Raw genomic sequence first — 25,927 nt, forward strand, 5'->3', positions numbered from 1 at the left:
TTTTTGTTCTCTAAATCTTAAATTTTAGTTTTTTACATTTTAGCTTTAATTCAATTCCCTGTACATTTTCTTGTTTTTAAATTTAACTTTAATTATATTCTCTTGTCTTTTTTAAATATATTGTCTTGTTTGCACAGTCTACAGAGTTGACTAACATTTCACTACAGGTTGTATGTGTGTATAACTGTGTATGTGACAAATAAAATCTTGAAATCTTGAAAGCCATTGTGAGTAACAGTACAAATAACATTGTGAACTGGCTTTGAAAAGGGTCAGTTCTATAATATAGATTTTAAAGTAAAATAAGTTGTGAACTACTTGAATTTGTGCAATCTTTTTGATATTTACATGTATTAATTTAGAAAGTAACTTACAATGTTAATTTACCTACGGTTATTTACCCATTTATACAGCTGGGTAAGTTTTACCTTGCTTAAGGATACTTGTCAGACATGAGGTTCGAACCTGTGACGTTTTGGCAGCAGCTTTACCCATTACATGATTACCAGCTGTCCCCTCATGACATTTGTGCAGCAAATGTGTCGACAAACTACTAGGTTTTCGAGTGTCAGGGTTGAAATAGTGTTCTTTTTACCACTTTCTGGACTTTAAGCTATGTGAATTTCTGAGCTGAGTTTGCAGGTAAAATTTTTTTACAGTTCAAATATGAAAACGGATTATGTTCAGCGAGTTTGTGTGGTGGTTAGCACTTCTTCCAACCCTAGCCTAGAGGTTCGAATCCCACCTCCAGCTGCAGTACCGTTGAACAAGGTATTTACCCTGAATTACTCCAGTAAAAAAGGACCAAGCTGTATACAACACGGTGCGTGTGTTAACGTGCGCCTCTTTGAAACACCTCAGGGTTGTTGTGTCAGAAACTTTCCCCACACATGGCATGCGCGCGGAGTGTGGAAAGTGTGTGGGAAAGAACTACGCCAAAAGAGTGGAAGAACCGCAAGAGCGTCACAGCTCTTCGGTTCCGACATGTTTCGCCCCTCGAGCACTTTGCAGTTACATGTTTGTGAAGACGAACAGAGCACAACAGCAGCGCCGCGCTGCCCGCCTTCTTGGGTGTGTCGTCTCGCGCCCCTAACAAAAGGCGTACCCAAGTGACTCGGGAAACCCCTCCCACGGGCCACGAGCAAGGACATTTGGGTGGAAAAGGGGTACGAAGTGAAAAAGTTTCTACTCCAGAAGGGGGAGACGTACCGACAAAGGTAAATGCTGACAAGTGTGGCGGTACAACAGGGAGACTCTTCCTGAAATGATCAAGTCGTCCGTTAAACCGTTAGGGTGAGTCGTTTGTGGGGGTTGGAGAAGTCGGGGAAAAACAAAAGTGTGTGCGAACGAACAGCCCGAAGTATTGATGAAATTATTCCTCCGTTTGCTTTTCAGTGACCCCGGGGCTGTTCTGAGACTGTTTGTGTCCCGCATCTCGCGTGGCCCGTGCGATTTGAGCTGCTGTGTGACGCGTTTCCGAACTTCGAGGTCTCCGAAATAACTGGCGTATATCTCGTCACCGCCACACCTGCGCGAGCCCTTCGCTATGGACGTTGCGCGTGACCGCACGGGTGTCTCAAGAGTCCTGCAAAGTTGATCCAAAACGTTCCGTTAGATCCCTTACTAGCGCTCTTTCAAATTGCACATGTTAGTTTTTGTCACTGTCTTATTAAATGAAAGGTTCTGGCCCTTAACGAAACACATTGGTACAAGGACTTGTGAAAAGAAACTAACTTAAAAATCACTCGTCTACAACTAACTATGTCTCAGTCTGTCTTTCTCCTAAAGTAATGCACAAATTGTATCCTCTGAGATGTGTGTTGCCTTTGGAGAAAAGTGTCTGCTAAATGATAACTGTAAATGTAATGGCGCTAAATACGTATTACTGACAGCACAGCTTCCGTTACACATTCCTTCAGAGCACTTTAGTGTTTCACCTGTGAAATGGTCTGTTGGTTATTAAGCACTTGCAGGTAAATAATTGGCATTCTGCAGCTGGAATCACAGGTGTGGGGTTCAAACCAACAATGTTCTGCATCTGAGCCTGTGTCCTTAACCACCACACTCTACTAGTGGCCTACAGCAGCATTTCTGCTCATGGCACAGAGTACATTGAACCAGCATCACTATTACTGTTATGTTCCTCAGCTTTCGGAGTTTTCACCTCAGGTGACTTTTGGTGCTGGATGGGCAGTAACCATTTGTACAGTAGGGTACTGGAGCAGTTTACTGCAGGCACCTCCATGAAGGTTAGTAAAGCAGGAGCAGGGTTTGATCCCAGGAACTTGGGATTTGAAGGCAACAGACCTAAGCACTACATTACCTGCTGGCCCACTTTATACATATACAAGGAGTGTTACATTTACCTGATGCTTTTCTTTAAAGCAACTTACAATGTTAAGGTTACAATTATCACAAGCTTACAACTATTTACCCATTTATACAGCTGGGTAATTTTACTGGAGTAATTTAGGGTAAGTATCTTGCTCAAGGGTACTACAGCTGGAGATCAAACCTGTAACCTTTAGATCTAAAGGCAGCAGCTCTAACCACTACACTACTAGCAGTCCACAGCATTTAATCATATTATACTTTAATTGTGTTGGAAGTCATAAGGGGCCTGTTTTTAATGAGTAGGTCAGTATGAGGACAAGCAAGTATAGAAATAATACATAATGAAATGCTTTTAGTCTTTTAAGAAATGGCATGGCGGCACAGCAAGTAGCGTTGTCATGTCACAGCACCTGGGTGGTGTGAAAGGATGTTGGTTTGCTCCCTGCACCATCTGTGTGAAATTTGCATGCTTTTTCTGTGTGTGAGGGTTTCTTCCAGGTACTTCAGTTCCCCCCCACAGTCCCAAGACATGCTGTTGAAGTTAACCTATAGTGTGTGAATGATAGTGTGTTCCACTAGTGTATGGATGAGTGACCTTTGTAAGTAGTGTACAGCACTAGCAGTGTTAGTCACCTTGGTGAATAAGGTATGGGCTGATAACACTACATAGAGTTTGTTGGAAGTCACTTTGGAAAAAAGCATCTGCTAGATGAATAAATGTAAGAAAATAGATTTGAAATGTTACATGTCTGAGCTGCTGTTCAGTCATTCCACACAAATGTTTAAATTTGATGGAACCAACCAGCTTGCTTACTTATGTAGGTCATGACTAAATACATTGCTCTGTTGTCCATGATGATGCAAACTTCTTAAGTTTTTATTAAAAAGAGAAACATGTGGTGTGACCCACACACACACCAACACCTCTAGCCCTAATTGAGATTGCCATGCCTCCATGTAGGTATATGGAATTACAGTAAAGAAATAAATGAAAATGTACTCCTGGCTGCCATGGCTTTTCCATTTAAATCCAGTTTGACATTGAGAATCTTGACTAAGTCTGCTATTGAGTTCAACTCTCCTGTGTTCTGGTTCACCTCTGTGACAAAGTGTCCCATTTATTGAAAACTGATATAGTCAGCATTCTGTCTCAGAGAGGTGTGGTTCTATTTATTCTTGTTAGCTTTTGTTATCTACATTTTTGAAATCCTTTCACTTTATTATCTCTGTTGTGTAATCATGTAAAAGCTCACCCAAAGTCACTTCTTTAGTCCCGCACTGAATGATTCTTGTTGGTAGGTGTATGTATTCTGCCTATAAACATGGCCACTGTATGTTACAGAAGGATATAGCTGTTTTTTTTTTTTTTTTTTTTTTAGTATCGTCGACGGACAAGTGGGCTTAGCGGTTTTAGTAGGCCGTGTGTGCGTTCAGTGTTTCTTCAGTCTTTTATGGGGCGGATACTTAAAGTCAATTAGCATAAGTTGTCTAAAACATGTCTTTTAAATTATTATTACATGAACAATTCAAGCACACAGTACAGAACATAACACAGAGCAACCAAAGTCAAACAGAGGGCAGTATGCAAAAGCTAGCTAGAAATAAATAAATAAATAAAATAGGAGAAACTACAAGTCACTCCAATTGTATTTTATAAAAACCTTTAAGAAATTACAATATTTCAGTTGTTTCAATGACCTTATTAGAACACACTTCAGTGGTTTTTATGTACTGTTTAGATTTTCTACAAAAAAACAAAGGTTTTTTGTTAGCAAATTTGGAATTATGTATATGGTATTTGGGGGCGCGGTGGGTTGGACCGGGTCCTGCTCTCTAGTGGGTCTGGGGTTCGAGTCCCGCTTGGGGTGCCTTGCGGCAGACTGGCGTCCCATCCTGGGTGTGTCCCCTCCCCCTCCGGCCTCACGCCCTGTGTCACCGGGTAGGCTCCGGTTCCCTGTGACCCTGTATGGGACAAGCAGTTCTGAAGTGGAGGTGTGGTGGCGCAGTGGGTTGGACCACAGTCCTGCTCTGTGGTGGGTCTGGGGTTCGAGTCCCGCTTGGGGTGCCTTGCGGCGGACTGGCGTCCCGTCCTGGGTGTGTCCCCTCCCCCTCCAGCCTCATGCCCTGCGTTTCCGGGTAGGCGCCGGTTCCCCGTGACCCTCCATTGGACAAGCGGTTCAGAAAATGCATGCATAAAAAGACAATAGTAGTTGTTTATAGAACACATTCATTCAAGATATGCAGGATAAGGTGTTACACCCCATGTATATATTACAATGGTTGTACACAAAGACCCAATCCAACCAACATCACCATGAAGCCATAGCGAACAACCTTCAGTATTACAGTATTGACAACAAATGTATCTCCATGACTCAAGACCAAGAAGCTAGGCTATAGGGTACCAACATGGGTATTTCACTGACTGAGGTTGTTAAGTGGGCACTTCTGGAAGACTCAACAGCACAGCCTGGCATCCCAGACTCACCACGCACACACTGAATGCCCTTCACCCTCAACAAATACTACAACTCCACAAACTCAACTACCCCAGTTAAACCACAGCATCTACTATCCCTTCAAATGCACCACCTTCAGAAACTCAAATCATGGATTACCGCTATACTTGCCAGCAGAAACTACAAATGCCCCACTCTGCAAACTTAAATTACCCTAATTAACCAAGCCACACCTCCTTAATTACTGCCAGCTGCCTCCCTTTACTAGCTACCTGCTGCTGATTTTACCACCACTGCACACCTCCCTTCAACCTGTAACCCCAACTACCCTGCTCTGTTCTCAACCATAACTACTGACTTGCCTTCTCAGCTGTCTCAGACAGCTCCTTCACTGCCACCCTGAACAAGCGGCCTCTAACATCAAATTCCCCCAACAATGGCGTAGCTGATTTAGCCACAAACCCCCTAACCCCTGCCTCTCCCTGTCTCTTGTGAGCCCTCCACCCATGGTATCTTGCCTCTGCCACCAGATCTGCATACTTTAAGTGTCCACTTGTATGCCTTCCCAATAACATCCTCAAACGTCACTGTTGACTCTACAAAGTGCACAATCCACTCACAATCTATCTGGGCTCAATGAAGTAACCACAATGGCCTACAGAACCTGGAGCTGTTTGCACACATTAGCCAGCAGCTTCCAGTCCCATGTTTTACCCCACCTACCATGGCACATCCACTCTTGTATAATGCTACTCTCTTCTGCCCACACAAATCCAATCGTTTTAGGTATACTGCAAATAGGCAAAGAATTCACCACTTGCTGCTTGCTCTCAAAAACAGCTGCTAAACATCTAAGAACTTCATTATGGTGCCAAGTATAGCACCCCTGCACTAAGCTAACCTTAAACCCTGACAAAATGTGCCTCAACATTGCTATACAACTTACAAGAATCATCACCACCTGCCCACTGCTTAACATTCTGTGGCGCTGGCAGCACATCATACTGTAAGTCGCTCCATCAATGAACTTAAGGCAGCTCCATAGCCCACACATCTTGCCAGCATAGCTTCCTCTTCTCCCCATCTTCCCAGTGTATCCACTGACCCTGCTTAACTAATGCAACCTCCTTTGCATGCCTCGCTTTCTCTTCCTTCTTCTGAACCTGCTCAACAACCTGCCGCTGTTTGTGTGCTTCCAGGGCATCACTTCACAACCGCTGTATATGGCCAGAGCCAAACCTTGCCTTCCCCCTTTGCACGTGTCCAACCCTGTCCAACAACATCAGCACCTTTTTTGCGTTTTGGACTGCATTTCTGGAGTTCCACCCCCTACCTGTCCTCACCGATGGCACCACCTTTTTCACAAACTGTCTTTTGACTGTGCTAGAGTTAGCTCCAAACCCACCTTCGGACACATATACTTCTCAACCAAAGTGGTTACCAGCAGCTCCAACATGCCTTTACCGTATAATTCTATTTTACTTACAGCATGGCACTCCCAGCCACCTTCTTACTACTAACCCGTTCGAGCTTCTCAGTCTCCCAGACAGAAAGCTCATATACCATAAGTGGCCACTTAATACATGGCAACATCCTGAACTGCAGATAACACAACATTGATTCATCCCTTCTCCCTGGGAAATTAATGCTCTGTACACCTTTCATAACTACCTCCCTTAGTGCCACAACCTGCTCCTTATCACTTAACACGAAATTATACCACCTACCCAGGCTCCTAACTGGATTTTCCAGAATATATGGAATTACTTCCTCATCAGTACAAAACCTTTCCAGCAACAACCAAGAGACTCCTTGATTTACTTAGCTTAACCTTTAACTTAACCCACTTCAAGTCATCACTGAGCTTAGAAAACAAACGACGAGTACAAGGAGCCATAGCCAAAACTGTCATCATATCTTTCACGAATGCTCTAATAGGGGGTAGGCACATCCTATCCCGCAACCTCTCACTGCCAACAACCCATTTGGAAGCCCTTATAATAACTTCTATTGCTATTGTGAAAGCTAATGGCGAAATTGTACATCCAGCCATGATTCCAACCGATGGCAAGAGGTTGTTTAGCTTTCTGTACTAAGGCAAAACTGAATATTTCCAAAGTAGGCTTTCACCAGCCTCGAATCACTTTCAACGCCTCTCATGGCAAACTGTTTGGAACCGACCCAAAAAGTTTTTGCTAAGTCCAGGAACAAGCATTGGCAATCCAAAGAGAAATGAGTTAGGAAGAGATGTGTTCTAAGAACCTTCGTGAGTGTTTAGGAAGCTTCAGCAGTTCTGAGTGAGAGGGGGAGGTCATTTAACCATGTTGGAGTGAGAACTGAAAATCTTTGTGCTTTCGATTTTGAACCTCCCATGTGTGGGACCACCAAGTAGGCAGAGCTGGAGGAAGGAATCACAAAGCACTTTAAAGCAGCTGGCCTGAGGACTTGATGAAAGACTGTTTTGGGAGAAGGACCATTTTGGATAGGACCCAGTGTCAGGCTTGTCTGGGTTGTGTTTCATTTTCTTTGGTTTTTACTTTTGTCTTGTGCTGCTGTAGTTTGTTTGCTGAGGACACCATGTCTCTGGTTTGGTCTTCATCTTATGTTTGAACAATAAATCTGTGAGGGTGATGGAATCTTTGCCCCAGTGCCTTTGTGCTACTCATATGGTTGTCTCCACCAAACTTCACTGTTTGAATTCACTGTTTTAGATTTCTGGATTGATTTTGCTCTCTGTACACTTGAGGACTAGAGAGACAAGCAGTTTCTCTTGACAGTGTGTTGTAACTTCCAGCATTTCTGCTTTTCTATTTAGGAGAAGGGAAGAATGTTCCGTGGATTGTTTAGAAAATCGCCCAGGCCTTCTGGAGCACCGGTAAATGTGACTTCTTTGTTTTTGTATATGATGCACTTCTGCTCACATCTCTGTGCTGTTCTAAGTAAAAATTGAGCTGTTTTTTTTACTTGAAAGAATCTATTTTTCAGGACAGCCAGCCTATTAACAGTGATGAAACCTTCTCTGAGAGCAGAAACACAACGGTGAGTCTGGGATAAGGGTCAGTCTTAAAAACAACCATGACAAAGTCTTTGTACAACCCCTGGCAAAAATTATGGAATCACCACACTTTGAGCATGTTTACCCAAATTTTTACTTCATAAATAATAAATAAAAATAAACAAATTACAGATACAACACAAAACATTTTTTGTTTAATAGCTGGACATTCTGACTTTGTTGAACATACCTCAAACAAATTAAATTAAATTACTTTAATTAATAGCAATTTTTTTTCCAAATCAAGTAGAGGAAAAAATTATGGATTCACTTAATGTTAAGGAAAAAATTATGGAATCATCAACAAAAAAAATACAGTCAATACTTTGTCGTTCCTCCTGGGGCTTTTATGATGACCTGGATTCTTTGAGGCATTGACTTCACTAAGGAAAAACAATATTCTTCATCAATCTGGTTTCAACTTTCTCGAATAGCTGTTAACAGATAGCTTTGCAGGATGGAGCCGTGTCATGGACCAGTTTTTTTTCAATTTCCACCATAAATTTGCTGGCCATGTCATTGAGTTGATATGCCTTTCCTGAAGAAAAGCTTTAACACTCTTTGCTCTGTGGCAAGATGCATTATCATCCTGAAAAATTACTTCATCATCACCAAACCTATTTTCTATTGATGCAATGAGAAAAGTGTCCAAAATTTCAATGTACACCTGGGCATTGACTGCTGAGGTCATGATTGCCATCTCACCTGACATATCATATCATAAATGACTGGGGAAATTTGATTGTTTTCTTGAGGCAGTCATCTTTATATGTTTCATTAGAAGGGCACCAGACTAAAGTTCCAGCATCATCACCTTGGCCAATGCAGATTCGTGATTCATCACTGAATATCACTTTCACCCAGTCATCCACACTCCATGATTGCTTCCCTTTAGCCCACTGTAACCTTGTTTTCGCCTGTTTAGGTGTTAGTGCTGGTTTTTGTTTGGCTTTTCTATATGTGAATCCCATTTCTTTCAGCCGATTTCTTACAGTTCTGTCGCAAACATTGACTCCAGTTTCCGCCCATTTGTTTTTCATTTGTTTTGTTGTGCATTTTCTATTTTCAAGGCATATTGCTTTGAGTTTTCTATCCTGACGCTTTGACGTCTTCCTTGGTCTACCCGTATGTTTTCCTTTTATTACCTTCCCATTTTGTTTATACTTGCACCAAATTTTAAATACAGCTGACTGGGAACAACCAACTTCTTTTGCCACACTCCGTGTTGGATTTCCTTCTTGAAGAAGTTTTATTATCCTTTCCATTGTTTCTATTGACAACTCTCTTGTTGGGACCATGTTTCCTTTCAATTAGTCAAGTCCAACACCTCTTTAAGCTCAGTAAGCTCACTCTTTTAACTGCAGACTGATTTGCATTTTTTGACTTGTGTTTGTTTTAAAAATGCAAATACCAAGTGATTTCCTAATTTTTTCCTTAACATTGAGTGAGTCCATAATTTTTTTTCTTCTACTTGATTTGAAAAAAAATTCCATTAATTAAAATAACTTAATTTGTTTGAGGTATGTTTAATGAACCCAGAATATTCAGCTATTAAACAAAAATTGTTTTGTGTTCTCTCTGTTTTTTTTTTTTTTTTTTATTTGCTACAACGTAAAAAGCTGTGTGAACATCCTCAAAGTGTGGTGATTCCATAATTTTTACCAGGGGTTGTAGTTTAGGAGGAAGGAGGATTTCTCAGTGGATGTTCAGATCACCACCTAATACCAACAAAGACTCATCACCTGACAAAGTAATTTTTTGCTTAACTTTACCTTTTAGAAATTATTTGGCTCATGCCTTTATTGAAGGTGACTTGCAATCTCAGGATAAATACATCAATATTGAACGCAAAAGGTAAGAGAGTGTGTTAAGGAATGTGATTGCAAAGGTAGGACTCCCATAAGAATCATATATGATACTGCATTTAGCATAATGGACAAATGTAGGAGGAGCAGAGGATCACATTGAGTCACAAAGACAGATTCAAACGTAGCTGGTGAGCTTCAAAGTAGAGGTGAAGGTGGCTGTGAGATAGGTCTTGAAATGGTTTTGAAGTGGAAGCACTGCTAATACTGAGGGAAAGCTCATTCTAATCGCTTTGGTTGAAAAGAGTGAGAGTATGGAACCCTTTTTAGAGCATCTCAAAAGAAGGCATCAGAAGAAGGCAGCACAATGTAGAGTAGAGGATTTTCAGGTATGCACGTAGAAGAAAAACACTGGAGGTAATAAGGAGAGGAGCCATACAGGGAGCTCTTGGCCATGACAAGAGTCTTAAACTAGACTTGCAACAATAAGAAGCCAAGAAGAGAGCAGAGTTGAGGGGTGGTAACAGTAAAAAGGGCCACAATATGCAAGACCAGCAGCATTGTGCATGAAACTGAGAAGATGGGTAATAGATGGAGGAACCCTTGCCACTAGAGAGTCTCAGTTGTCTAGCCAACGGACAACAAGAGTTTGAACTGGAAGTAGAGTAGGACAGTTAGGCAGAGAGATGGATCTCATGGATAATTTGGAGGAAGAAGTAGCAAGACTGGGTCAGTGAAGTGATGTGAGTCTAGGAGAATGTTATCCAGATCCAAGAAGCATGAGGTTCTTGAAAGCGAGTTAAGATCAGAGGTTAACATTCTCAAGTAATTTTACATTTATATTTTACATTTTGGGGGGCGCGGTGGCTCAGTGGGTTGGACCCGGTCCTGCTCTCCGGTGGGTTTGGGGTTTGAGTCCCGCTTGGGGTGCCTTGCAGCGGACTGGCGTCCCGTCCTGGGTGTGTCCCCTCCCCCTCCGGCCTTATGCCCTGTGTTGCCGGGTAGGCTCCGGTTCCCCGCGACCCCGTATGGGACAAGCGGTTCAGAAAATGTGTGTGTGTGTGTATTTTACATTTTTTCATTTAGCAGACGCTTTTCTCCAAAGCGGTGTACATCTCATAGAAAATACAATTTGTGCATTACCTTAAGAGAAAGAGACATAGAGTCAGGTGTGTGATTAAGTATAGTTTTTTTTTCCATCACCTTGTTCACCGATGTTCATCACACAAGTAGCTGTGTAAGACTTTACCAGAATATCGACAATTCCTCATCACTTTCCTAATAGTTTTTTTTGAGATACATATAAACATTTACGTTACATTGCAGGAATAGCTCTGTAAAGGATTGATCCGAGCGTGATCATGAACATTTATACCTTACATGAATTTAAGAGGTCATGGGCAAAGTGAGTCCAGAAGAGATGAATTTTAAGACTCTCTTTAAATGTGGACAAAGATTCAGCAGTTGTCAGCTCCAAGACTCGGGGACAGGAGATAGGTGTTTTGGACCCAAATGCGGGTGTGTTTATTCCGGATCCAAAAATACAGAGGCAGACAAAATCGGTGGTCAGGGACAGGCGTCTGTGTTCCGGGGCGCAAGCGTCGTTTCTGGTGCAAGACAACACTCAGTACACAGGAAAACAAGCAGAGGTCGAAAGCCAGGTGAACACAGGAATGAGGAACAGGGTGTAAGGGCTGTCTTTTTATGTGCCTGGACCCTGTTCAGCTGCAGGTGTTGCTCGTTACTGAAGTGGAGGGCATGACAGTAACCCCCCTCCACAAGCGGCCCTTGATGGGTGCCTTCGGGGCCGAGGTGCAGGACAATTAGGGTGGTTCCGGTGGAACTCCGTGATAAGCTCAGGGTCAAGGATATCCCGAGCGGCCACCCAGCACTGTTCCTCCGGCCCATAGCCCTCCCAGTCGACTAAGTACTGCAAGACGCCACCCCGCCGACGGGAATCCAGTAGGGCCCGCACCCTGTACGCGGGGCCGTCCTCATCCGGCAGGGGCAGCGGAGGCGGTGAGTCCAGAGGTGGCTGATGTAAGGAAGTGGCACAGGGTCAAAGGAAGGACACATGAAACTTTGGGTGGACCTTCAGGTGCGGGGGCAACTGGAGGCGATATGACACCGGTGTAATACGGCGGAGGATCTTATATGGCCCGATGTACCGAGGGCTTAGCTTCTTAGAGAAGTAAGCCCCCCGGAGACCTCTTGTGGACAGCCAGACCCTCTGCCCAGGTACAAAGGAGAGCGGATGCCTACGGTGATCAACCTGTTGTTTTGTCAGGGTCTGACTGTGTTGGAGGTGTTGCTGTATGGTCTGCCAGACAGCTGCACTGTTCTGATATCAGGCATCCACCGCTGGTATGTCACTGGAGGCCAGGTGCCATGGAAACAAGGGGGACTGGTAGCCTAGAACGCACTGAAAGGGAGAGCAACCAGTGGATCCATGTGGCAGGGCGTTATGTGCGTATTCGGCCCAGGGCAAATACCTTACCTGCCGGGGCTGCTCCATGCAGTAGCTACGCAGGAACCGGCTGATATCTTGCTGGAGCCTCTTCACCTGGCCGTTCAGTTGCGGATGGTACCCAGAAGTCAAGCTGACGGACACCCTGAGCTTCTGCCAGAAGGCCTTCCACAGACGTGAGGTGAACTGGGGTCCCGGTCTGATACTGTGTCCTCTGGCAGGCCAAAAAGTCGAAACGCGTGGAGAAATGAGCTCAGTGCTTTCAAGTGCAGTCGAGAGCTTGGGTAGGGGCACAAGATGGCAGGCTTTGGAGAAACGATCCACGACGGTCATTATAACAGTCTTACCGTCAGAGGCAGGAAGGTCCACAAGGAAATATAGGGCAATATGGGACCAAGGGCGATTGGGTACCGGTAAGGGCTCCAGGAGCCCTGCTGGCTTCAGGGTAGAGGGCTTCACCTGTGCGCACACCCTACAGGCCCGGACATAGTCCCGTGTGTCCTCAATCAGCGACAGCCACCAGAATCGCTTCTGAAGGATGGCTTGGGTCTTAGTATACCCTGGGTGGCCGGAGGTGGGATGATCATGGGCCCACTGCAGGATCGTGGCCCGCAGTCTGAGGGAACGTACTGTTTGCCTGCAGGTTTGCCTGGTAGTTCAGGTTCAGCGGCCTGGGCACAGGAGAGGTCCGGGCAAAAATCCCATTGTACAGGAGCCACGAAGCAGGTCTGGGGCAGGATGTATGCTGGGTCTCGCTCAAGGGGTTCTCGTTCATACATGGGGGAGAGGGCGTCTGCCTTAGTGTTCTTACATCCTGGATGATAGGTGACCGTGAAATTAAAACGGGTAAAAAAAGAGGGTACACTTGACTTGTCGGGAGTTAAGGCGTCTCGCTGTCTGCAGATATTTCAAGTTTTTATGATCCGTGAGGACGACAAAAGGGTGCTTGGCCCCCTCTTGCCAGTGTCTCCATTCCTCTAAGGCCGGTTTCACGGCGAGTAGTTCTCGATTTCCATTGTCGTAGTTCCTCTCAGCCGGTGACAACTTCTTAGAGAAACAGGCACACGGGTACAATTTAGGCGGGTCCCCCTGGCGCTGGGACAAGACAGCCCCTACCCCTGTTTCAGAGGCATCTACCTCGACCATGAACGGGGCCACAGGATCTGGGTGGTGGAGGATGGGTGCGGTTGTGAACCTTTCCTTTAGGGAATCGAAGGTACGTTGTGCCTCCTCTGTCCAAGGCAATCGGGCTTTCTGGGAGGAGGTTAGGGCCCTCAAAGGAGCGGCAAGAGTACTGAAAGCCCGAATAAACTGGCGGTAAAAGTTTGCGAAGCCCAGGAATCGCTGGAAAGCCTTTACTGTGGTTGGTTGTGGCCATTGGAGAATCGCCCTTACCTTGTTTGGGTCCATAGCCAGTCCCTCCCTGCTTAGGATGAAGCCCAAGAATGCGATCTGCCTCTGGTGGAACTGGCATTTCTCTCCTTTAACGAAGAGACGATTCTGCAACAAGCGCCGTAGGACTCGTCTGACTAAGGCCACATGCTCTTTCAGTGATGAGGAGTAGATAAGGATATCATCCAGGTATACTAGAAAACCATAATTGAGGTCCCCAAGTACATGGTTAACAAAGGCCTGGAAAACACTGGGTGTGTTAGCAAGACCAAAAGGCATGGCGAGGTATTCAGTGGCTGAGGGAGGTGCTAATGACTGTCTTCCACTCATCACCCTCGAGGATCCTTATCAGGTTGTACGCACTTCGCAGGTCCAACTTAGTGTACCATTGAGTGCGGTGTACTTGTTCTAACGCAGCGGTGATAAGTGGCAAGGGATGCGGGTACCTGACTGTGACGTGGTTCAGGCCACGATAGTCTATGTAGGGACATAGGCCCCCATCCTTCTTCTCTACGAAGAAGAACCCTGCGGCAGCAGGTGAGGTGGATGGGCGGATGATCCCTGCTGCGAGGGCTTTCGTGATATACTGTTGCATAGCCTGTTGCTCAGGTAGGGAGAGCGAATAGACTCTACCCCGGGGAGGTGTAGCTCCCGGGAGGAGGTCTATGGAGCAATCCCAAGGCCGATGGGGTGGAAGCACAGCGGCCTGTTTCTTGCTAAATACTTCGGCCAGGTCTTGATATTCACGGGGTATTTCCACTGGCGGAGGAGAAACAGCACTCTCCACGGTCATGGCCCGGGAGGGAAGCTGCAAACACAACCTCCCACAACATGGTCTCCACGAAACCAGTTTACCTGTGCTCCACATAAAAACTGGGTCATGTGTAGATAACCATGGAAAGCCAGGGATTACAGGTGTCTCAGGAGCGGTGATCAGGTAAAACTGAGCCTTTTCTTTATGACATGCCTCTACCTCCAGCTGAAGGGGTATTGTCTGTGTGTCCACAAACCCCCGTCCCAAGGGTTGCCCGTCCGGGGCACTTGCCCATAGTCGAGTAGCACAGCAGAGGGTAGGTATTTGGTGCGTCTTCGCAAATGTGGTGTCCAAGAAACTCCCGGCCGCCCCGGAGTCCACCAATGCTTGAACGGCCACAGAGGACTCGACCCAGGAGAGAACCACTGGCACCATGAGGTGGTTGCTACGGAGAATCCCACTCACCTGGGGCTTGGGACGAATGGGGCAGTGAATGCGAAGATGACCTGGGGTTCCACAATATAAACAGAGGTGATCACAGATTTGGTGCTGTCACTGAGCTGGGGTGAGCTGGCCCTGCCTGAGGGGCAAGGTTTTGATCTCTTGTCTGGGTTTTACTTGCGGTTTATGGGCTGGACTCGTGGCAGGCTCCCCTTCACGGGCGAGGTTGTCAAGGGCAATGGCGGTCTCGATGAACCGGTCTAGCGTCCTCCTCTCGCCCTGGAACGAGAGCTCTTTTCGGAGCCTGGGGTGTAGTCCATGCCGAAAGCAGGCCAGCTGAGCGTTGGTGTCCCAGCCGCTGCACTCGGCCAGGATCCGGAACTCCGGAACTCGTACTCAGCTGCAGGGCATTTGCCTTGTTTCAGGTTAAAAAGGCTTTCAGTGGCGGCCTGGTGCGCGTGGGGATGTCCAAACACAGCCTGGAAGGGGGCCTTGAAATCCTCATAGGTGTACTGGGAACAGCGCCCCCAAACGGCAGTGGCCCAGTCTAGTGCCCGTCCAGTCAAGAGGGACACCAGGTACGTGACTCGGCTCAGGTCTGTCTGATAAACATGGGACATACTGGAGAACATAAGTTCACACCGCAAAAGGAAGCCGGCACAGCGGGCAGGAGTACCGTCAAAATGGGTCAGGGGAGATAAGTGTGGTTGAGATGGCGTTGTGTTCAGCGGGTTAGGTGTCGCAGGAATAGATGCGCGTATCGCGTTGGGTGGCATGAGCACTCCTGGCATGTCCAGCGTGCTTACCAGTTCGTTGTAGGAGGAAATGAGGTTGTAAACCGCTCGTTCCGTCCCTCTCAGGCGCGCTTTGTGGACGTCCACTACCGCCAGTAGACGGTTCAGCTCCACTGGGTCCATGGTGCAGGTGGAACCTTCTGTCATGGTGTCCCCCTGGTGCGGATGCGTCGGACCAAAGTACGGAGCACAGGAAGTGAAGTCAAGGGGCGATCCAGTAGACATGGTCCAGGAAACGGGCAAAATGGTTACCGATCTGTGAACGGAATCCAGAGGGGAAATCCGAGAGTCGTTGTCCAGTAAACAGGCGAGAAGTCATAGCAAACCAGGGAGTTGTAGATGAGGAGCAGGACGAGGAGCAGATCAAGGAGCAGGACGAGGAGCAGGAACAGGGGAACAGGGAGGTCAGGAGATCTCAGGTAAGAATGAGAAGAGCAAGCAAGTAGAGAGGCTGAACAAGGTTCCGCAACTTCCTGCAGTCTGGGCTGTCTTTATGTGGCCGGACCATGTTCAGCTGCAGGTATTGCTCGTTACTGAGGTGGAGGGCATGACAAGGATCTCTGTTTTGGAGAGGTTGAGTTGTAGGTGGTAATCAGGCATCCATGCAGAGATGTCCAACACGCAGGTAACGATGCACGTGGAAATGTCTGATGCTCCAGGTGGAAAGGAGAGGAAGAGCTGGGTATCATCAGTGTAGCAGTGGTACTTGAATCCATGGGAGGCAATGACAGAGCCGAGTGAGGAGGTGTAGATCAAGAAAAGCAGAGGAGCCAGTACCGAGCCCTGCTGGACACCAGTTGAGAGAGGCAGAGGAGAAGAACAGGAGCCCCGCCAGGCCACTTGATAGGATCTGTCAGATAGGTAGAAATCAAACCATCTTAGTGCTGTTCCTTTGATCCCAAGCTGACTAAGAGGAGAGTAGAATCTGGTGACTGACAGTGTTGAATGCTGCAGACAGGTGAAGGAGAATGAGGACCAAGGAGAGGGAGGCTGCTTTGGCTGGCTGTAGAGCATCAGATACCAAACTGATATCCATTGAGGAGATGGTTCCGGGTGAGGAATTCAGAAAGTTTTCACAGGCCACTTGTTCTAGAGTTTTAGACAGAACGGAAAGGAGGGAGACTGGCCTAGAGTTTTGGCCCGAGTTCAGATCCAAAGAGGGTTTCTTTATCAGAGGTGAAATGAGAGCAGTTTTCAAGGCAGATGGGAAGCAGCCAGAGGACAGCAAAGAGTTTATGGTCTTAGTGATGAAGGTGGAGTGTTGCGAGGAGATGGTCTGTAGGAGTGAGGATGGGATCAGATCTGTCGGTCTGTGTGAAATCAGGAGGTCAGAGACTTGAGAATCTGAGAGTGGCTTGAATTCGGAGAGCATGTCTTCACAGAGAAGTCCAGCACGAACAGGCCAGGGTGATGCCCAGAACTTGTCCGTGATTGCATTGACTTTGTCTCTGAAAAACAAAGCAAAGCTATCAGCAATGAGAAAAGAAGGAGGAGGGGGTGGCGGAGAACACAGTAGGGATGAGAAGCTGTCAAAGAGTCTGTGTGGTCTTTTAGTTGCACATTGTATTTTGTTGTTGGGGGGCGCAGTGGGTTTGGCCAGGGCCTGCTCTCCAGTGGGTCTGGGGCTCGAGTCCTCCTTGGGATGCCCTGCGACAGACTGGTGTCCTGTCCTGGGTGTGTCCTCTCCCCCTCCAGCCCTGCGCCCTGTGTTGCCGGGTTAGACTCCGACTTGCCGTGATCCCGCTTGGGACAAGCGGTTTCAGACTGTGTGTGTATTTTGTTGTAGAGACAGCAAAGTGAAAAGTAGCTAAGCTAAGAAAAGTTGTTTCTAGACATCCAGGTCTGTGCGAGTCTTGGATTTATGCCATCGTCGCTCTGCAGCCTGGAGTTTGGTCCTTTTAGTATATAGTGTATCAGTCAGCCATGGGATGGTACTGGGGTGTACTGGTCTAGAAGATAATGGACAGAGAGAGTCAAGAGAGGAAGATGGGGCAGAGAGGAAAATGTTAGTAGCATTGTCTGTTGATAGATCTGAAAGTTGTGCAGCAGAAGGGAGAGCAGACAGCATGGCAGAGGCAAGGCAAGAAGGCAAGAGAGATTTTAATTTACGGTGGAAGGTAACAATGGGTGCAGAAGAGGGATAGGGATTAGTGGTGAGGCATGGTTGGAAAGAGACAAATGATTGGAGGGATGGAGGGGAGTAACAGAGAGGACAGGACAGCCACAGTTATGGGAGAAGACAAGGTCAAGGCAATTGCCAACTTTGTGAGCAGCAGTGGAGTGGTACAGGGAGAGGTCATAAGACTGCAGGAATGGCAAAAGGCCTGCATGAATGTTCTTGACATGCAGATTGAAGTCACCCAGGAGAATCAGCGAAGTGGGAGAGAGCTCGACAAGATGTCAAGGTCACCCAGGAAGTGGCTGGGAGGGCCAGGGGGATGGTACAGAACAACCACAACAAGAGTGATTGGGGCAGTGATAGAGACAACATGCAATTCAAAGGAGGACAGGTCATGCAGGTGGAGAGGGAGAACAGAATATTCAACAGGGAGAGATGAGCAGGCCTGTGCCTCTACCTCTGCCAGAGGGACAGGGGTGTGGGAGAAAAAGAAGGAAGTGGAGAGGGCCGCGGGTGTGGCTGTGTTGTCTGGGGTAATCCAGGTTTCATTTAGGGCCAGGAGGTCCAGTGAGAGATGGGAGGCATAGGCAGGTATGAAGTCAGTCTTTCTCACCACAGACTGGCAGTTCCAGAGTCCCATGTAGAAATTGAAGCAGGATGGAGGGTTTGACAGACGAGGATAAACCAGATTACTGTAGCAGCGGGAGCATCTGAGTCTCTGGTGGTAGTGTCATCGCACAGTTCGGTTGCTGTAGACAGCTTTGATGTTCGACGTTTGACACATGATCACTGGCGGAACACGATGGTGATGGCGGACTACACGTTGTGGCAGTGGCCTCCCTCGGTGGACTCCCCTGTCTTTGCACCCCAAGTCTTCACACCAAGAGACTGCCACTACAGGTCACCAGCTGCTATTTAAACCAGGCTAATTCACATCAGCTGAGTCCTAATCGAAATCGAAACTTCTCCAACAATGGAAACCAAAACAAACAGACACCATTTTAATCGAGTCGACAGAAACGCCCACTCCACTAAACGGGACACCGTATTTTTACCTTTACACGCATCCTAACAAACCGTAAATTCACTTAAATAAGTAAATACATAAATAAATATAACCAACAACTGCACCAACACATAACCAATTGCTTCTATCTAACCGTACAATTACGCGACGAGAATGTGCGTTGGGATATAGCACCAGCAACAAATAAACTTACCGTAATCACAACGAACTGCAGCAACAATCCTCTAACACGAAATATAATGCACCATGAGAAATTTTGAGAGAAAGGTTTATGAATGGAGGTATAAGGTTATTACTTTGAAAAGCTAAGTTTAAATCTACTTGTAAATATAGGACTTCGTCCAGTCCAGGAGCACCCCCACCATTCCAAGTTCACTGGAAGAAGAGGGAAGTCGAGAGAGGTTGACGGTGTCAGAAGTTGAGAGGTCAACGGAGGTAAGGACAGGTGGGAGAGAAGCAGCTTCCATTTAAATGTAGAGATGTGTACTTGGGCATGCCATTTCATTTTTTACTGTCCCACTCATGTACCACAACTGTGTTATAGGAAGACTTAGTGGAGGAACCAGGCCACAAAAGTGAGCTGAGCCCCTTGGACATGGAGGAGGTGGGTATTTTTGTCTCTCCTTCTCATCGTTCTTTTTTCCTCCTCCATGGATGAATAATTAGAGAAGTGGCTACTACGAATGTATTGGTTAAATATTTGTACAAATGAATGTGTGGAAAACTGCAGGAGAAAGGAGAAATGGAGGAAGTTATGCATTAACAAGGTCTTTGAAGGTTTGAAGTGAAAAAACAAACCAAATGTAAGGAAATTGAGGTTTTGGTTTCATCTGCAGGACAATGAAAACCTGCTGGACTGGTGGAGGACAGTGGAAGGTGGGTCTCTTCTGTTAATCTCTTACTGTTCATGACAGCTCCATTAATTCCAGGTATTGATGAGGTATTTTTTAAAGTTCAAGGTTAAAATGTTTCTATCTGCGTTTGTTCCTTTGTTCTCGATCAGGATGGGAAGAATGGAATGAGACAGTAAATGTTCAAGACAATGAAGATGTGTAAGTTTTTGTTGCTTTCTTGTTTGTACTTTCAACATAGTTACCATGTTTTCATGTTATATCATGTTTCCTCACCCATCTTTGTTTTTATGCTTTATACAGTGCCATGAAATAGTATTTGCTTCCTTTCCTCTATTATTGAAAACTTGAAATGAAAATAAGTAATGTGTCATTTGTTTACTCTGTTGACTTATATAATATAATATAATATAATATAATATAATATAATATAATATAATATAATATAAGGGGGGGGGGGGGGGTGCAGTGGCGCAGTGGGTTGGACCTCATCCTGGTCTCTGGTGGGTCTGGGGTTCGAGTCCCGCTTGGGGTGCCTTGTGATGGACTGGCATCCTGTCTTGGGTGTGTCGTTCCCCGCCCCCCAGCCTTACACCCTATGTTGCTGGGTTAGGCTCCAGCTCCCCCTGACCCCATATGGGACAAGCAGTTCAGACAATGTGTATAATATAATATAATATAATACTTTGATTAAAGACCTGAAAACATTCAGTGTCAGAAGTGTTCAGTAACAGGTGATATCAGAAAGATGACAAGTACTTGGCATGGTAGCACAGCGAGTAGCATTGCTATCTCACAGCACCTGGGTGGTGCAAGAGGCTATATGTTTGATCCCTGCTCGGTCTGTGTGGTTTGCATGTTCTTCCTGTGTCTGTGTGGGTTTCCTCCCACACTCCAAAGCTATGCTGTTCAGGTTCCCCATAATGTGTGAGTGTGTTTCACTAATGTATGGATGAGTAACCCAGTATAAGTAGTGTATTCAGCAGTGTAAGTTACCTTAGTGAATAAGGTGTGTGGGCTGATAACGTTACATAGAATTCACTGGAAGTCCGTTTGGAGAAAAGCATCTGCTAAATAAATGTAAAATCATCAGCAAAATGATGTAAATAACTGCATACTTTTTCACAGCATTGTATGCCTCAATTTCAGGGGATCCTTTCTGTGAAGGTGACACAGTAGGTAACGCTGGTGCGTTACAGCTCGTTGACTGTGCATGTTCCGCCTGTACTTCAGGAGGGGAAGAATGGAACGAGATGGGATGCATGCATGTTCTGCCTGTGCATGTTCTATAGAACAGCTGATAGTGTAATAGTTAGAGCTGCTGCCTTTGGACCCAAAGGTCACAGGTTTGAATTTTACTTCTGCTATAGTACCCTTGAGCAAGGTACTTACCCTAAATTGCTCAAGTAAAATTACCCATATGGGTAAATAATTGTAAAGTAACTATGTTGAGTTGCTTTGGAGAAAAGTGTCAGGTAAATGTGGATGTGCTCTGGTTTTGTGACTGCTTATATTGTGTGCGGTTGCTCTGCAATGGACTGGTATCTTGTCCAGGGTCTAATCTTGCCTATCTCTTCATGCTTTCTGGATGGGCTCCACAACCCCCATGACCTTGAATTGGACAACCGGTGATTGATAGTGGATGGACAGATGTTTCTATGTTTTATGAAATCTCCTCCTGTTTCAGTTATGTAGTTGGTTACTTAAACTGATAAAGTTTGGAAATCTATTATCTTCAATTAAATTATTGCAACAAGGATTTAAATTGTACTCAATTAACTGGAACAATTAATTCAATAGATGCATCGGAATGAATTTCAACACTATGTGGCCCTGTACAGGAAGTCCTTAGTGAATATGTCTTCTCCTAATTCTGAGGCTTCCTTTTTTAGGGCAGTGCAGGAGGCTGCAGATCGTGTTTACATGGCTGCCCGACTCTTCGTGAGCCTTCTAGATCAACGGAATGAGTCTCTGAAGGCACGTGTGGCAGAGCTGCGCACTGTGGCGGATGCAGCTGACAGCTTCCACAAGCGCACAGTGGCAGCTAGTGTGGGTGGTGGTGTGGCCAGTGTTGCTGGCAGTGTGACCACCATCACTGGGCTTATTCTCGCCCCCTTCACCTTTGGCACCTCCCTCATTGTTACAGGAGTGGGAATTGGTGTGGCCACTGCTGGTGGCCTCACCACTGCCTCTGCCAACATCACAGACACAGTCCATTCCAAGTTGGACCGCAAGAAAGTAGAGAAGATGATCCAAGGCTACCAAGAGGACATGCAGGACATCAAAGAGTGTTTAGAGTTTGTACAAGTAGGTCAACCTACTTTTCTACAGGTGCTAGACAAATAAAGCACCTAACTGTATATTAATTATATCACACACACACACACACACACATTTTCAGAACCGCTTGTCCCATACGGGGTTACGGGGAACCGGAGCCTACCCGGTAACACAGGGCGTAAGGCCGGAGGGGGAGGGGACACACCCAGGACGGGACGCCAGTCCGTTGCAAGGCACCCCAAGCGGGACCCGAACCCCAGACCCACCGGATAGCAGGACTGTGGTCCAACCCACTGCGCCACCGCACCCCCCTTAATTATATCAATATATCAATAATATTCAAGGACCTAGAAAGGAGTAGGGCAACTGTTCAGTCCTTTAGTCCTCAGCTGTGTTCAGTGAGATGTTTCGCCATCGGTTCTTTGAAAGATGGAGGTAGAAGTCAAAGGTACAGGTAGCTGGTAGTGTAGTGGTTAGAGCTGCTGCTTTTAGACCCAAAGGTCATAATTTCAAATTCCACCTCTGGCTGTAGTATACTTGAGCAAGGTACTTATCCTGAATTGCTCCAGTAAGATTACCCTGCTGTGTAAATGGGTAAGTAATTGGTGTTATCTTAATAGTATAAGCTCCTTTGGAGAGATGTGTCGGTAAAATAAATCCATTTTGCCCTTTATGCTCCTGAACTTCCCATAAAGGTTTGATAGTGTTTAGATGTTTCAGGAGGTAATGAAATTTGTTTGACTACATCCTGATGTTCATGTAACCGCTATTGAATTTGTTTAGTAGTGTTTACCAGGTGTACTGACCCGGGCAACCCTGCCATACATTCCAGTGTATCAAAGTGCTCATTGTCAGAGCTCTTTCTTAGTGACACACACACACACACACACACACACACACACACACACACACACACACACACACACACAGAGAAAGAGCCAACTGACAATCAACCTCATAGGACTCAGCTTTGTCCCGGTGTTTGGAATTGTGAGTTAGTGACTTCACAGTTAAACTCCTTTTTCCGTCCACCCCCTATGGACAATCAGATGTCAGCAAACATACCCGTAACAATTCAGATCTCCTGACAGTGGCACTAATAGCCATTTGCACATGTCATTGTTGCCCACATATATTGAGAAGTCCTGACACACAGCCTTCCTTCTTCGCAGGAGGGGATGAATGTGCTGCAGAAGTGGAACTTTGAGGAGTACACAGAGAGTCTGTCACGACACGCACTGAACCAGAATGTCAAGCATGTGATAAAAGAGGGTGGTAGAGCGGGCAAGGCCCTGGTGATCAACACAGAGAACCTTGTGAGCACCGTGCAGGTGTTCAGTGCAGCTGGTGGTGCTGCCAGGGCTGCTCAGGCCATCAGTGTAACCACAGGGGTCATGTCTGCACTCTTCCTTGCCCTTGATATCTTCTTCCTTGCCAAGAACTCCCATGAGCTGCGTGCGGGTGCCAAGACCAAGTTTGCTGCCAAGATCAGGGAAGTGTGTGAGGAGCTGGATGAGGGACTAGTGGAGTTGAACCAGATCAAAGCAGAGCTGCAGAAGACCATGGAAGGAGCAGAGTTGGAGTGCGACAAAGATGAAGAAGTAGAGTTCCTGGAGTATGATGCGATGGAGATGGCCATCCTGGAGAAGGAACTCGACCAGTTGGAAAATGAAGTGGACCAGAGAGCCGAGAAAAAACAGGACAGGGAGACTTTTAGTAAGAAAAACAAAGAGGGAAAGCAGGGAAGTGAAGATGTATGGGAAACAAAGAACAAAAAAGAGAGAGGAGTCAGAGAAACCAATGAGACGGAAATGCAGAATGAGGAAATGGCAAGGGTATCCGTTAAGAGTGGCGCAACTGGTATGCAAGAAGTTGCGGATGAAAAGAGAAAAGAAGCCAAGGAGATGTGTGAGAAGGCTGGAGCTGGGCGGCCTCGAACTAAGGCCTTCCTCCATGTCCCAGATGGTGCACAGGAAGAGGAAAGTGCTTACACAGAGCACCAACAACCCATGGATCATTTTAGGAAACCTATCACCCTACACTGAGGTTCTCCATCTAAACAGTGTAACAAAGGACCAGAAACCTGCACTCCTCCCCCCACCCAATATCAAGACTTTCCTCCTGAAGCAGTACCGGAGCACAGCACCATTCCACTATAGTTCACCTGGGAAAACATACCTTCAACTTGGAGAAGTTCCTCTTAACTCAGTTATACTCGCTGCTCACTTAGTTTCTGTCCGAAGGACAGCTTGGTGAATAGTTTTTGGTGAGAAAGACTCAGAGATTTGTTACATTTCACATATAAGGACAGCCAAGCCTGTACCCTGCTTACATGCTTAGTGCCCGGTACTTCTTGGAAAGGCTCTGGGCTATTGCAACCGTGACTCGGATGAGCAGTGAGTGAGTCAACGCGTATTCTGTCAAACATAGTGTTCTTTTATGCTCCAAGTTTTTTTTTAAATATATGTTTCATTATAAGGGGGTGGAGGGGGGTGCGGTGGCGCAGTGGGTTGGACCACAGTCCTGCTCTCGGGTGGGTCTGGGGTTCAAGTCCCGCTTGGGGTGCTTTGCGACGGACTGGCGTCCCGTCCTGGGTGTGTCCCCTCCCCCTCCGGCCTTACGCCCTGTGTTGCCGGGTAGGCTCCGGTTCCCCGTGACCCCGTATGGGACAAGCGGTTCTGAAAATGTGTGTGTGTGTGTGTGTGTGTGTGTGTGTGTGTGTGTGTGTGTGTGTGTGTGTGTGTGTGTGTGTGTGTGTGTGTGTATAAGGGGGTGCAGTGGCGCAGTGGGTTGGACCGGGTCCTGCTCTCTGGTGGGTCTGGGGTTCGAGTCCCACTTGGGGTGCCTTGTGACGGACTGGCGTCCCGTCCTGGGTGTATCCCCTCCCCCTCCGGCCTTACGCCCTGTGTTGCCGGGTAGGCTCCGGCTCCCCGTGACCCCGTATGGGACAAGCGGTTCTGAAAATGTGTGTGTGTGTGTGTGTGTGTGTGTGTGTGTGTGTGTGTGTGTTTCATTATAAGGGGGTGCAGTGGCGCAGTGGGTTGGACCGGGTCCTGCTCTCCGGTGGGTCTTGGGTTCAAGTCCCGCTTGGGGTGCCTTGCGGTGGACTGGCGTCCCGTCCTGGGTGTGTCCCCTCCCCCTCCGGTCTTACGCCCTGAGTTGCCGGGTAGGCTCCGGCTCCCCACGACCCCGTATGGGACAAGCGGTTTGGAAAGTGTGTGTGTTTGTGTGTGTGTGTGTGTGTGTTTCATTATTGGGGGCACGGTGGTGCAGTGGCTTTTGCCGGGGCCTGCTCTCTGGTGAGTCTGGGATTCGAGTCCTGCTTGGGGTACATTGAGACGGACTAGCGTCCTGTCCTGGGTGTGTCCCCTCCCCCTCTAGCCTTGCGCCCTGTGTTGCCGGGTTAGGCTCCCGCTCACCGCAACCCCGCTTGGGACAAGCGGTTTCAGACAATGTGTATGTGTGTCTATTTCATTACTGACTGGTAAGTAAGATGTTGTGCACCTTCTGCATTATAGTAAATAAGTTATTATAAAGTTGTGAAAATACTTCAGGAAAACTTTTTGCCATGATAACAATGAATAACTGCATTAGGTGTGTTTTTCGGTTCTCAGCTGTTGTCAGAACCAGGAATCATTTGAAAAATCACATTCTGCAGGGTATTATTAACCACTGTTGTTCTGACTCTTTTTTTCAAGGCTACTTACAATTATAGCTTTGTATATTATGACACCTCCAAATATTTTCCAATTTTATACAGCTGGTAAATATTTACGGGAGCAAATTCATGGTAAGTGTCTTGATATAGGGTACTGCAATGGGGGAGGGGGGGTCTTTGTACTTGTGTCTTTTGATTGCAAGAAAGCATCTGTGACCATTACCGTACCCCAAATGAACCATTTAACTGACACCTTGATCCAAAGCAGTTTATAGCAGATAGGAGTAAGATTTGAACTGACAAAGGATTCAGTCAAATGGGCAATAGTGATAATATAAAAACACGAGCTTAAATCTCATTTCCAGTAGTTTTATTTGGTCCTTTATTTCAAATAGTAAAGTAGAGTACGGAGGTTCTCAGTTCTGGCTCCGTTATGGTGGAACGAGTTTCCCCTCTCACTCAGAACTGCAGAAACGCTGTCTACATTCAAG

General features: G+C 46.5%; 1 protein-coding gene across 1 annotated transcript; it reads left to right on the forward strand.

Moving 5' to 3' along the window:
* The first annotated feature begins 1,051 nt into the window (after positions 1-1,051).
* On the forward strand, positions 1,052-24,281 carry apold1a (apolipoprotein L domain containing 1a). The gene is made up of 9 exons (XM_018758071.2): positions 1,052-1,217; positions 7,609-7,668; positions 7,779-7,832; positions 18,981-19,082; positions 19,192-19,251; positions 19,484-19,523; positions 19,651-19,699; positions 21,391-21,805; positions 22,951-24,281. Exons 2-9 carry the CDS (start codon positions 7,621-7,623, stop codon positions 23,821-23,823), a joined length of 1,641 nt encoding a protein of 546 aa, XP_018613587.2. The 5' UTR covers positions 1,052-1,217; positions 7,609-7,620; the 3' UTR covers positions 23,824-24,281.
* Positions 24,282-25,927: the final 1,646 nt, after the last annotated feature.

This window comes from Scleropages formosus, chromosome 1 (assembly GCF_900964775.1).
Source record: "Scleropages formosus chromosome 1, fSclFor1.1, whole genome shotgun sequence".
Taxonomy (NCBI): Eukaryota; Metazoa; Chordata; class Actinopteri; order Osteoglossiformes; family Osteoglossidae; genus Scleropages; species Scleropages formosus.